Source organism: Rana temporaria, chromosome 2 (genome assembly GCF_905171775.1).
Source record: "Rana temporaria chromosome 2, aRanTem1.1, whole genome shotgun sequence".
NCBI lineage: Eukaryota > Metazoa > Chordata > Amphibia > Anura > Ranidae > Rana > Rana temporaria.
In genome coordinates this window covers 158,680,058-158,694,388 of record NC_053490.1, presented here as the reverse complement: position 1 = coordinate 158,694,388, position 14,331 = coordinate 158,680,058, and the positions used below count along the sequence as shown (strand labels likewise).

The window sequence follows — 14,331 nt, the reverse complement described above, 5'->3', positions numbered from 1 at the left end:
ACAAATAATGCTGGCATTTTGAACCCTTTTTCTGCCATTTGCAGAATGGGACGGACATTTGAATTGTGCTCTTCTGGCGGCTGCACCAGTCCATTTAAATTGTGCACAAGGGGGATCTTTGGGGGACCCTAGCCTGGCCTGTTCTAAAGGAGGATCTATGGGGGACGTGACCTGGCATGCTCTAAAGGGGGGTCCCATGGGGGACCCTAGCCTGCTCTAAAGGGGATCTATATAGGGGGACCCTGGCCTGGCCTGCTATAAAAGGGTATTCATTTTAAACATATTTGTACTTGTGGAACTAGGCCAGAGAGTAGACAGAGTGTTTTTTAATAGTTTTAGTTTGAAATGTATCTTGGTGTCCTTCACCAAGCTCTGTACTTTGGAAAATGTCTGTCACGGCCTTGGTCTGTGCCTATCCCTGGAAATTATTAGTCTATACATTTTAATAGTAGGTTTATTTTAACCATGAGAGACAGACTAACACCACAAAAATCCAGAAAAATGCATTTCAAAAAAGTTATAACTTGATTTGCATTTTAATGAGTGAAATAAGCATTTGATCCCCTAACAATCAGCAGGAACCCTGGCTCCCAGGTGTCTTCTATACAGGTAACGTGCTGAGATTAGAAGCACTCTCCTAAAGGGAGTGCTCCTAATCTCAGCTTGTTACCTGTATAAAAGACAGCTGTCCACAGAAGCAATCAATCGTATTCCAATCTATCCACCATGGCCAAGACTAAAGAGCTGTCTAAGGATGTCATGGACAAGAGTGTAGACCTACACCAGGCTTGGTGAGCGGGTGCTATTATTCATAAGTGGAAGAAGAGCAAAATAACTGTCAATCTCTTCTTGGTCTGGGGCTCCATTTAAGATCTCACCTCTGGGAGTTTCAATGATCATGAGAATGGTGAGGAATCAGCCCAGAACTACATGTGAGAATCTTGTCAATGATCTCAAGACGGATGGGACCATAGTCACCAGGAAAACAATTGGTAACACACTACGCCATATAGGACTTAAATCTTGCAGTGCCCACAAGGTTCCCTTGCTCAATAAAGCACATGTACAGGCCCGTCTGAAGTTTGCTAATGAACATCTGAATGATTCAGAGGAGAACTGCACGTAAGTGTTGTGGTCAGGTGAGACCAAAATCGAGCTCTTTGGCATCAACTCCATTCGCTGTGTTTGGAGAAGAAATGCTGCCTATGACCCCAAGAACTTCATCCACACCGCTAAACATGGGAGGTGGAAACATTATGCTTTGGGGGTGTTGTTCTGTTTAGGGGACAGGACAACTTCACAGCATCAAAAGGGACGACGGACGGAGCCATGAATCATAAAATCTTGGGTGTGAACCTCCTTTGATCAGCCAGGCCATTGGAAATGGGTCATAAGTTGGAAATTTCAGCATGACAATGACCCAAAACACACGGCCAAAACAACAAATAAGTGGCTCAAGTAGAAGCACGTTAAGGTCCTGGAGGGGCCTAGCCAGTCACCAGACCGTAATCTCATAGAAAATATGTGGAGTGAGCTGAAGGTTTGAGTTATCAAACGTCAGCCTCGACAGCTTAATAACTTGGAGAGGATCTGCAAAGAGGAGTGGGATAAAATCCGTCTTGAGATGTGCGCAAACCTGGTGGCCAACTATAAGAAATGTCTGACCTCTGATTGTCAACAAGGATTTTGCCACGTTTTGCATGTTTTGCAAAGGGGTCAAATTTGTCTTTCATGTAAAATGTATAACATTTTTGAAATGCATTTTTCTGGATATTTTTGCTATGCTGTCTCTCACTGTTAAAACAAACTTACCGTTAAAATAATAGACTATTCATTTCTTTGTCAGTGGGCAAATGCAAAAAAATCTGCAGGGGATCAAATACTTTTTTCCCTCACTGTAACTTGAAGACCATGTATCGTTTAGTCATTTATGAAACGGCTATAAAATAATTTCCATGCAAATCAGGACAGTTAACTTTACGATATAACATAGTTAAATGTATGCAGTGTGTTAAACTGATTAATGAGAGCTGTAGGAGGAAAAGAAAAGCTTACATGAAGGTCTGCGGAAAAAAAACAAATGTGACACTCAGGTAACAAAGCAGCGAGCTGCTTGAAAAGGAAGAATTCCAAAAGCAGCCAGCCTCTTTGAACACACTAAGGCAAAAGTTATGGATTCTAAGAGGAAAACGTCTTCATAATATCAAAAGCAAAAAATAACCGATGACTTGTAAACTGTGAGGTGGAACACAAAACTGTTAGCACATGGAGGTAAATTGAAGACAGTGTCACTAGATTGCGATTAATTATTCTTGCACAGAAATAGGTGGAATTTTTTCCCAGAAAATCAGGAATGGCTAGACTATAAAGTGCAAACCGCATAATGCGCTATCTTAGAAAAAAAAAATGAAATTTAGACAAAGTTAAAAAATAATCTAAAATGGATACTTTGGACCAGATCCACAAAGTTACGCTGGTGTATCTATTGATACGCCGTGTAACTTCTAATTTGCTCCGGCGTATCTTTGTTTTGTATCCACAAAACAAGATACGCATGAAGCTGTGCTAGATCCGATCCGATATTTACGCTGGCCGCTAGGTGGCGTTTCCATCGATTTCCGCGTCGAGTATGCAAATTAGCTAGATACGGCGATCCACAAACGTACGTCCGGCCGGCGCATTTTATTACGTAGTTTCCGTAAGGCTTTTTTCGGCGTATAGTTACCCCTGCTATATGAGCCGATACCTATGTTAAGTATGGACGTCGTTCCCGCATCGAATTTTGAAAATGTTACGTTGTTTGCGTAGTCGTTCGCGAATAGGGCTTTGCGTAGAATGACGTTTGCGTCGTAAGCATTGGCTTGTTGCGGGTTCATTTCGAGCATGCGCACTGGGATACCCCCACGGACGGCGCATGCGCCGTTCAGAAAAAAACGTCATTTACGTCGGGTCAAGCAAAATTAACATAAAACACGCCCACATCTTTAACATTTGAGTTCCGCGCCCTTACGCCGGAAGATTTACGCTACGCCGCCGTAACTTTAGAGGCAAGTGCTTTGTGAATACAGCACTTGCCTCTCAAAGTTGCGGCGGCGTATCGTTACTACGATACGCTACGCCGGAATAAAATTACGATCCGCTACGTGGATCTGCCCCTTTGAGACTGATGTGTCTTAAAGTGTCTTTAGGTGCCTTACAACTAAAAATGCGATTTCTCTTTATAGATATTCCCTAAACAGATAACTTTCTTGTTCAGCCTCTAAACACTGTTACTCATACACATGAACTTCTTCCTAAAGAGGAAAAAGTCTTATCTTTTACTTTTGTTTGTTTTGGTATATTGATCCCCAGATCAATGTCACTAGGACCAAAAACTCAAAAATGTTAAAGCTGTCACCAGTACAGTAGGTGAGAAGGCACGTTCTAATGGGGAGAACAGTTCCACTGATTTAGTAAGAGCATTTCTTCTAATTTTGGAATAGATTTTTTCTCACTTGTTGTGCGGGACTGGGAAATGGAGAAATATCCCAAATGAGACTTGGATATAAAAAAATAAAAATAAATCCTCCTCTCCCTTTACTATCACTTTCCATAATCCTTTATATTGGCACATTTAGTCCTTTGTCAAAAGATGATTTGACAAAGAGGCAAGGCCTCTAAAAAGATGATTTGACAAAGAGGCAAGACCTTCAAGCGTCATCTTGGAGACCCTATATGCTTACTGGCACTCCTTTAATATGGCCGCCTGAGGACTTCCTGTTAGCAGTAATGCACTTTAGGGCTGAAACAACGAATCGATTTATGAAATTAATCGATTACAATTTTCATAATCGATTAATCGGCCAGTAACATAATGGGGTTAAAAAAAACTAAAATTAGCCCTTTATAGTAGAAAAAAGCAAATCGCTACTGTAAATATTACTTTCACTGTCCCACAGTAAAAAAAATTAACCCCTTACAGTAGCGATTATTTGCTCTTTTTTGTACTTATTTTTTTAACCCCATTATGTTACTAAACATCTCAGGCCTGGGTTCACACCTCTGTTTTTTGCAGAAACACACTACAGTTCATTTACATGTTTTCCTATGGGACACGTTCACATCCATGATTTATTTTCAGCTGCTGCGTATTTGGAAAGGGCAAGGACTTTTTAACGCAAAACGGTGCTATTTTTTTTTTTTTGTTGTTCAATATACTTCAATCGAGAAGCTGCAAAAAAGCATGGAATGTGTTTTGCGGCAATTTGTGTTTTGTAATCTGCCCAACAACAAATTGGCCCAAAAAAAAAAAAAAATGCTATTTTTTTTTTTTTAAGGCTATTATCCGATTAATCGAAACAATAATCGGCCAACTAATCGATTATGAAAATAATCCTTCGTTGCAGCCCTAATGCACTTCCAGTCCAACGGAGGAGCTCTAGCGTCCCTGCTGGCTTGAATTCCTCCACTCTTAGCATGGATCTTGCCACATTATACCCGCTGGTTGGGTAGTCAGAGTGTAACTCAGACAAGAGTCCCACTGTGGTTTAGATATGCTTTTCATCCAATGCACACTGCCAAAACCAATGTAAGCATCATTTATGATTGCTTTTATATGGATACCATTTACTCACTGTGAACTGTGTGTTTAACCAAGGTCCCTTTCACACTGGGGCGGGAGGTGCGGTGGCTTTTTTTTATCAGTGTTTTACCATCGGAACTGCGGCGGTATTCGGAAAAGGGTCAATACCGCCAGCAATGCTCCTCTGCAGACCGCCCAGTGTGAAAGGAGTCTTACTGACTCCATAGTGTCCACTGGATTGTACATAAGATTGCCATCTGGGCACATTAACACACCACCACCACAAGAGTATGTATTGCTTGCACGTGTAGTTGAGCATTCTGTGTGGCATAGGAATTAGTCCACAACTGGCATTCCCAGATAAGTATATGCTACTATTCCAGCTACTTTTCTACCCATTGTGGCATTACATAGTTCACCTAAGTGCAGGCAGTTGTTTCTAAAGTATGAAGTCTTACAAAATTTCCATCATTGTCATCCAAAGCCAGTACTGAAAAATGCATGTGGAGAGAACACGTATGAAAAAAGTAACATTGTCTCCGTTATGAACTTTAACGTGACTTTTTGCCATTAGAAAGACTTGGCAAAGAAAAAAAAGGGGGGGGGTTAAAGTTTTAGTTTTACTTTACACTAGAAGTTGATTTAAGCATCTAATCTAAAATAGAGAATTTAACTAAGCAGCAAAGTACAAAGATATGCTACATGGGAAGACTGCAGTGATTAAATCTCAGTTTTAATATATCTGTGTGACTTTTAAAAGCTCTAACTTGTGGTGGCTATTAAACAAAATCACATAAAATGGAAAAGTGAAAAAGAAGCTCAGCTACCTTAAAAGAGAACTGCGTTACAAAATGGCATCTGTTTCATTATAAAAACGTGGTTTAAACACGGCTGTACATATACCAAGTGCGGCCTGCTTCAGCAGTCCCTCCTGCCCCTCTGCTAATTAAAGAAGATGGTACACTTGTCACGAATCCAGTCAAACACTGCAGCACCGGCTAATAAACAAACAGAAACAGCTGGTAACTTGCAGCACACGCTGAAACCTCTCGCCGCCAGTCAGGTCTGATTTACTTCACAAACTAAATCCTCTCCGAAGCATTAATAAAACACTGGTGTGCATCTTCCATCAGCTACGCACAAACACAAGAGATAGAGGCAGAACATAATCAGTTCAAGTGAAAGCTGCTACACAAACGACACAGAAGAGGTCAAAAGCAGTGGCATGCAATTTTAACACAATCAGTTTTATAAACTCCCTGGAGGAATGACCTCATACAAAGTATTTCGATTTTATAGGGAGGAAAATAAAAAAAAAATAGATGAAAAACGAAGACGCAGTTCCCCAGAAGTAAAGCACAGCCATGACAAGGGGAAAATGAAAACAAGTAACTGACAAAAAGCTCCGGCCCTCGTTACCTTCTCTACTTTTCCTCCATTGATGTCGCCAGGGAGAAATTTCTTTCCAATAGTTCTAAGATCTGTCTGAAAAATAAAATTAAAAAAAAATATATAGTAGCATTTTGCTTTGAGGATGCATCACACAGAAAGAGAATTCAACATGAAAAGAAAAAAAAAAAAAAAAAAACCTGCAATAAACATATGTAAATTGGCGCATTCATTCCAGAACATGCATAAAACTCAGTAACTAAGATATGTTCTAATTGATCTCTTAGGACCACAAGAACTCTAAGCTTTAGATATTCATATGGGATGCATTTTTTATGGGTTTTTTTTATTATTATTTTTTTTATTATTATTATTATAATTTGCATCACATGTTTCTCAAACATTCAGTATATAGAAATAGTATCATTGCACGGCTTATTCCTTTATGCCAGGCAGATCACAAGTTAAAAGTAGATATTAACCCACTCTTATTCTTGCTAAACTACTGCCATAGTGCTGATCTATAAGGATATAGATGCCTCCTGCATGTATTCTTACCTGTCAAATGTCTCCCCTCTGTCTGTTACGAGACCCAAAAAACTGCAGATTCTGTGGGTGTGTCTGTTGTCCGGAGCTTGGTGGGAGGAGTCGTAATGCCAGTAGACTCCCCGCCCACCTCTACACTCCCCTTGTCAACATGAATTTTCTCCTGTTTATTTCTTACACTGAACTTCTGCTATGATCACCAACATCCAGTCAAAATCTAGAAAAGTCGCCACATGACTTCAGCATGCCCAATCATGCTGAGGTGTGGAGCAGCCAATCCTGGGAGAGCTGGGGAAGAAAGGAGAGGGGATCTGAAGTATACAGAATGCCTCTCTCAGGATTGTGCATGAGATATGTAAATCACCTGTCACTCACAACAAGGAGGAGAAACTGATTCCTATTTCTCTGTGTGTCTGTTTTTATTTCACTGAAAAAAGATAAGACGATTGCTCAGAGCTGGAATAACCATTTGTAGCAAGACTGGGCACAGATGACATGAAATCCTATACTGTACAAGGTGCAAAAATCACGGATAGAGATGGTGTACATATCTTGGCAATAAAACTTGATTTTTTTTATTTTTTTTATATCTTAAAAGTAAAAAAGGGCAACATAATACTAGTGCGATATTTGACACCGTTTTTGTTAATCGAACACATCAATATCTGATTCGATGGATGCAATAGCAATTCTTAATAATTTCTTAAGGAGTTCATCAGATATTTTGGTTTCAGTGATTGTGAAGAGCGGGATATTTTTCTTTGTGGTAAATGCATTTGTACGAAAAATAAAAACAGCCAGTGAGTGTATCCAAGAGCAGCCGATTTCCAGCAGAAAAAACATTTGATGAGCCTAAGCACCCAAGCGTTAGGGACGTTTAGCGCTTGAGCATTAATTTCAGTGGCCACAGTAAAATTATTATTATGGCCAATGAAATTAATTCATGCCCAAAATGCATTACAAGTCTCAAGGTTTTTCACCTTAATGCATTCTATGCACTAAGGTGAAATATCTTCTGTGCTGCAGCTCCCCCCCCACCCCCCCCCCCCTTTTTTCTTACCGAAGCCCGATCCAGCGATGTGGACATGCGCAGCGGCACCAGCCGATGTCTTTCTCTTTATTGGAAAGATCCAGGGACACAGGGGCAGGGCCGAGTCCCACTGTCTGTGTCAATGGAGTGAGCACGCACAGGTGCCCCCATGGAAACAGCTGTGAGGGCACCAGATGAAAAGGAAGGGCCTGCAGTGCCAGCCCAGAAGAAGAGGATCGTGGCTTCTCTGTGCAAAACGACTGCGCAGAGTAGGTAAGTATAGGCATATGTTATTTTTATTGAAAAAAAAAAAAAAAAAAAAAACACTTTACAACCCTTCTAAAGTGGAACTTTAGGCTGGATTGAAAAACTGGTGGATGGGCAGGATTTTTAATGCAGAAAAAACGTGCTTTGTCTCTTTTGCATTAAAGTGTTTTCCTGAACATCGCTGGATTCTAGGCGAGTATAGTTCCGTTTAAAGTGCAACATAACATTTGTGCTTTGCTATTTATCTTCGAGACTCCCTCTAGCTGATCTGCATGTCAAGACTAGGCATATATGAAGTATACTATGCTGGTTGAACCTTCCAGACAATATTTCACATCTGTCAGAGCCATAACACTACAGTCTTCCTTCTCACTCAATCCAGCCTCCAACTACCAACATCGCTGCCTACTCAATCCAAAACTGTAAACCTGGCAACTAAAATACAGTATTGACTGGATACAAAGATATGGGCCACCTACTTACAGACATATCCTTTGTCATATAAGAGTGTATGTTTGGCACACTAAAATGCATGACTGTGACACTGGCATATATTTGGCTTACTTCCTGACACTGGTTTCAAAGTGCGACAGCACTGAAAGCTGAAAATTGGCCTGGGCAGGAAAGGGGGTGAAAGTGCCCAGTATTGGGTTAGTTAATGTATTTTTAAATATTAAAGGTTTAATAAATTGGTAGTTATTTATAATTTTATTATATAAATACTTACACAAAATTATTCAACTTATGTTTGAGCACAACACTAAAGGACTGCTTAGTGTGCCGATATTGAAGGTCTTTCTGAAGCTCTCCACTAGTGGTCCTTGGCTCTTAGACAACTCTTCTGATAATTATTATCACTCCTCAGAAATCTTGTGAGCACATGGTCGTGGCCAGTTTATGGTGAAATTGTGTTCTTTTCACTTCCAGATTATGGTCCCAACAGTGCTCACTGGAACATTCAGAAATCCTTCTGTAACCAATGCCATCAGTATGTTTTGCAACAATAAAGTGCCAAAGGCCTTGAGAGAGTTCTTTGCTTTTACCCATCATGAGTGGTTTGTGTGACACCTTGGTAATGAGACACCTTTTTATAGGCCATCAGTTGAGACTGAACCAGCTGATTAATTTGCACTGACAAGGGGCAGGGTTGCTTTCCAAATACTTTGCACTTGTAGTGCAAAATGGATTTGCCTTTCGTAAATAACCTCCATAGTGTTAGAAATGTATCGGTTCCAAAAAAAAAAAAAAAAAGTTTCCATCCCGCTCATTCAAATTCTCTCATCACTACACTCAAAAACAAACCTCAAATTTGACTCCAACAATAAAAAAAAAATCAAAACATTCTTAACCACTTACGGACCGGACTGCCTGCCGCAGTTTTACGTCGGCTGTTTGAAGAAGAATACCATTGTTATGGTAGCAGCTAGCTACCATAACCCCGATAGCCTCTTCTTCAGTGGGCAGACCGCTACAAGATAAAAGTGGAAGATGGCCCCCACCCATCTCCATATCACTGTAGGGCGGAAGCAACGTCAAAACGCCACTTCCGCCCATAGGTCTTAAAAGGTACATTTTTTTTTTTTTTTTTTTTTAGAATGACATTTTTATTTTACTTTATTACATTTTAGTCCAAATATGAGATCTGGGTCTTTTTGACCCCAGATCTCATATTTAAGAGGACATATGCTTTATTCTATTAAAATAAAGAATTTTTTTTTTTTTTTTTAAAGAGCACCAATATATGAAAACGGTGTTCAAACCACACACGTGAGGTATCGCCGTTATCACTAGAGTGAGAGAAATAACTCTAGCCTTAGACCTCCTCTGTAACTCAAAACATGCAACCTGTAGAATTTTTTAAACGTCCCTCAAGGAGATTTTTAAGGATAAAAGTTTGTCGTCATTCCACGAGCGGGCGAAACTTTGAAGCGTGACATGTTGGGTATCAATTTACTTGGCGTAACCATATCTTTCACAGTATAAAAAAATAGGGCTAACTTTACTGTTGTCTTATTTTATTCTAAAAAGTGTTTTTTTTTTCCAGATTTTTTAAGATCGCTGCGCAAATAGTGCGACAAAAAGTATTGCAAAGATCACCATTTTATTCTCTAGGGTGTTAGAAAAAATATATATATACTGTTTGGGGGTTCTAAGTAATTTCTAGCAAAAAAATAAATGTTTTTAACTTGTAAACACTAAATCTCAGAAAGAGGCTTGGTCTTTAACCACTTAAAGCGGATGTGCCACTAAAAAACTATATTAAAAGCAAGCAGCTACAAATACTGCAGCTGCTGACTTTTAATATAAGGACACTTACCTGTCCTGGAGTCCAGCGGTGATCGCAGCAGATGACGAGCCGATCGCTCGTCACCCTGCTGCTCCCCCCTCCATCCACGGTGAGGGAACCAGGAAGTGAAGCGCTCCGGCTTCACTGCCCGGTTCCCTACGGCGCATGCGTGAGTCGCGCTGCGCCCGCCGATTGGCTCCCGCTGTGTGCTGGGAGCCGAGTGTTCCCAGCATACAATGGGGGGGGGCGACGGGAAGCGGAGGAAAAACCCGTCCTTTGCCCGTATCGTAGGGCCGGAAGTGGGTGCAGATACCTGTCTGTAGACAGGTATCTGCACCCCCCTCCCCCCTGAAATGTGTCAAATGTGACACCGGAGGGGGGGAGGGTTCCGATCAGCGGGACTCCACTTTAGAGTGGAGATCCGCTTTAAGGACAGAAGGTGTTTTTCAGATTTGGTGTTTACAAGACAAAAACTTTTTTTTTTGCTAGAAAATTACTTAAAACCCTCAAACATTATATCTTTTTTTTCTAACATCCTAGAGAATAAAATGGCGGTCATTGCAATACTTTTTGTCACACCGTATTTGCGCAGCGGTCTTACAAGCACACTTTTTTTGGAAAAAATTCTCTTTTTTTATTTAAAAAATAAGACCACAATAATTTTGGCCCAATTTTTTATATATTGTGAAAGATAATGTTATGCCAAGTAAAATGATACCCAACATGTCACGCTTAAAAATTGCAATACCTCACTTGTGTGATTTGAACACCGTTTTCATATGCGGGCGCTACTCGCGTATGCGTTCGCTTCTGCGCACGAGCTTGTCGGGACGGGGCGCTTTAAAAAAAAATTGGGGGGTTTTCTTATTTCTTTTTATTTATTTTATCATTTTTTACACTGAAATAAAAAAAAAATTTTTTTTATCACTTTTATTCCTATTACAAGGAATGTAAACATCCCTTGTAATAGAAAAAAGCATGACAGGTCCTCTTAAAAATGAGATCTGGGGTCAAAAAGACCTCAGATCTCATATTTAAAATTAAATGCCCAGATCTCATTTTTAAGAGGACCTGTCAAAAAAAAAAAAAAAAAATGGAAATTTTGTCATTTGAAAAAATGACAACAAAAAAATGTCTCTTTAAGACACTGGGCGGGACTGACGTTTTGACGTCACTTCCGCCCAGCAATGCTATGGGGACGGGTAGGGGCCATCTTGCCCTCACTCGCATCCCCACACAGCGGCTGAAAGGTCCCGATCACCTCCGCCGCTACCGACGGTTCAGGTAAGCAGCGGAGGGCGCGAGAGAGCGGCAGGAGGGGGGCCCTCTGCCGCCACCGATAACGGCGATCTCGGAGACCGGCGTTGACAGGACCGCTTACTGAAGAGATGGATATCTCGGTTGTGGCAGCAGCTGCTGCCGTTACCGAGATATCCATCTTTAAAAACAGGACGTATATATACAGTGGGCGGTCGTTAACCGGTTAAGTGGTTAAAATTAAACATTAAAGGGGTTTTCCACCCATTTTTTACGTTTATTAAAAGTCAGCAGCTACAAAAAGTGTAGCTGCTGGCTTTTAATAAACTGACACTTACCTGCTCCACGTTCCAGCGACGCGCCGGCCGGGGCTCCGCTCCTCTCCCCTCCTCCCCGGCCGGCGTCTTCATTGTCACTGTGAGCACCCGGCCGTGACAGCTTTCGGCTTCACGGCCGGGCACCCACTGCGCATGCACGAGCGGCACTGCGCATGCACGCGCGGCGCTGTTTGATTGGACAAGCGATCGCCTAGGACGTGTCCTAGGCGATCGCCTACAGGGAGGGGCTGCCAAAAGGCGATATGAAGTATCGCCTTTGCAGCCCCTCAGCGGATGGAGGAAGTGGGACAGGAAGTCCCCTTCTCCTGAAGCCCCCACTCCCCCCCCCAAAAAAAATTACATGCCAAATGTGGCATGTAAGGGGGCGAGGAGTGGGTTAAGCGGAGGTCGATTTTTAGGGTGGAACTTCTCTTTAAGTTCACTAGTGTATAGCAAGCTTTAGTCAATTGGTGCCTATGCTTAGGAGGTGAACCCAGAAAGAGTAGTTGAATACACACACACACACTAAAATTAAAGCCAAATGCATTTTGGGCAGATCAAATTGCCTTCACCTACACAGAGTCAAATCAATGTAAGGCTACTGAAGAGTGAGAGGACAGTGTCAGAGTACAACCCAAACTTTTACATGGCTGGAGAGCAACAGTATATAAAACACCCATGCACACTATTGTACAATTCAATCTCAAAGAAAATATATCAACACTATAAAATATATAGAATTTACAGTGAAATGAACATTTCAAAACATTCTGCAATGAGAGAAAATGACATATGACAATCGCTGTGAGTTATAGTTTTGTTTTCCTGATTCTGGTTGGAAGTCACTAAAGCACGGAATTAAGCCAATTGCTCAGCTGAATTACAAATCATTTGAACTGCCATGCGATAATTAACATACGCATCTGGTATCCAGCAGAGAATCATTCCAGCGCTATAGGAGATGAAGTATGATAGGACAAGGGTTATTAAGTACCATTACAGCTCTTTATCCGTGAATCTGTATTTACATACATTTAAAAAAGGAAGAGGATAAAATTGTCCTTAAATATTTTTCTACTAATAAAAAAAAAAAAAAACTCAAGATGATAAAAAAATATATCTTTGTAATGTGCAGTAAAATATGATTTTGTACTCGCTTTAAAATCCTTCTCTTGGCATTCATTGAGGGGGACTTAGGAAGCATTAACATTTTGGTTACACGGTCACCTACAGGAGGAATGGACATTGGCAAACTATTGCGATTTGAATTACCAAAAATATGAAGAAGAATACATATCAGCCTAAACTGATAAAAAAAATCGCTTTTTAAAAAAATAAATAAATTGGGGATATTTATTATTATAGCAAAAAGTACAAAATAGTGTTTTTTTCCAAATTGTTGCTATTTTTTGTTTACAGCGCAAAAAAATAAAGATCGCAGAGATGATCAAATACCACCAAAAGAAATCTCCATTTGTGGGAAAAAGAGGACGTCAATTTTGTTTGAGTACAGCGTCGCAATTCCAGGGCTGAAGTGGTTAAATTGGCCATGGACGTATCCCAAGCTCTTTTTAGGACTACATCCGTTCTCCTATCTATAGGATCGTTGAGGTGTGCCATGTCCTCAAATGCTAAGTCTGTCTGCTTAGACACCTTAGACAGGGGTGTGCCTAAGGATTCTGATTTCAAATGGCTTCTGTTTTTTTATCAAAAGGGAACTATCTCTTAAGGAATTTATCCAACAGGATCTCGTGGACTGGAAAAACTCTTGATTTATTTTTCCCCAGACCCGATACATCAGATTGTGTCTGGATAATTGAGCCTCTTTTTCCTGGATTTCCATAGTATCATAAATTGCACCTAGAATGCCATCCACTTCCGGACAGCTTATATTTTGCAGACTTGCTAGACTCGGCCTGCTCTTCTTTCTTATTTGAATCAGAGTAAGAAGAGGCCTACCTGACTAATGTCGGGCTCTGCTCCCTAGTCCCCAAGAGCTCTACTAGATTAGAGAATGCATGAACGGGAGAAGAGGGTACTCTCACCGCTGCACTTCCTGTGGCCTGACTACTTGAGGCTCTTGGTGTGCTTGCGTCGGAGATAATGTTTCTGAAAGATTTAAATGTGGAAATTTGGCCAAGCTGGAAGAGAGCTTAGTGCCACAGTTAGGGCATTTCTTCCTGCTCGATTTATCCTCCCTTGATGCCTCTTTAGCCTGCAAAACAGAATTGATGGGGGAATAAGCCATCAGGTTCCCAGCTATACAGGTGAAACTCGAAAAATTTGAATATCGTGCAAAAGTTTATTTATTTCACTAATGAAACTTAAAAAGTGAAGCTAATATACGAGAGGGATATAAGCAGTGATGACCACAGCCTGGAGAGGATCGTCAGGAAAAGGCCATTCAAAAGTGGTGGGGACTTTCACAAGGAGTGGACTGAGGCTGGAGTCAGTGCATCAAGAGCCACCACACACACACACACACACACACACACAGACGGTTCCTGGACATGGGCTTCAAATGTCGTATTCCTCTTGTCAAGCCACTCCTGAACAACAAAAGTCATCAGAAGTGTCTTACCTGTGCTAAAGAAACACAGACCTCGTCTGTTGCTCAGTGGTCCAAAGTCCTCTTTTCTGATGAGAGCAAATTGTGCATCTCATTTGGAAACCAAGG

The 14,331-nt window shown here is 40.9% G+C and overlaps 1 protein-coding gene across 1 annotated transcript in view; it reads right to left on the bottom strand.

The window, feature by feature from the left end:
- TDRD3 (tudor domain containing 3) overlaps positions 1-14,331 on the bottom strand; it is a 401,075-nt gene that overhangs the window by 221,331 nt on the left and 165,413 nt on the right. The window contains exon 3 of the mRNA XM_040341347.1: positions 5,981-6,046. Within this exon, the coding sequence (XP_040197281.1) occupies positions 5,981-6,046 (66 nt within the window). The remainder of the gene's footprint in view (positions 1-5,980; positions 6,047-14,331) is intronic.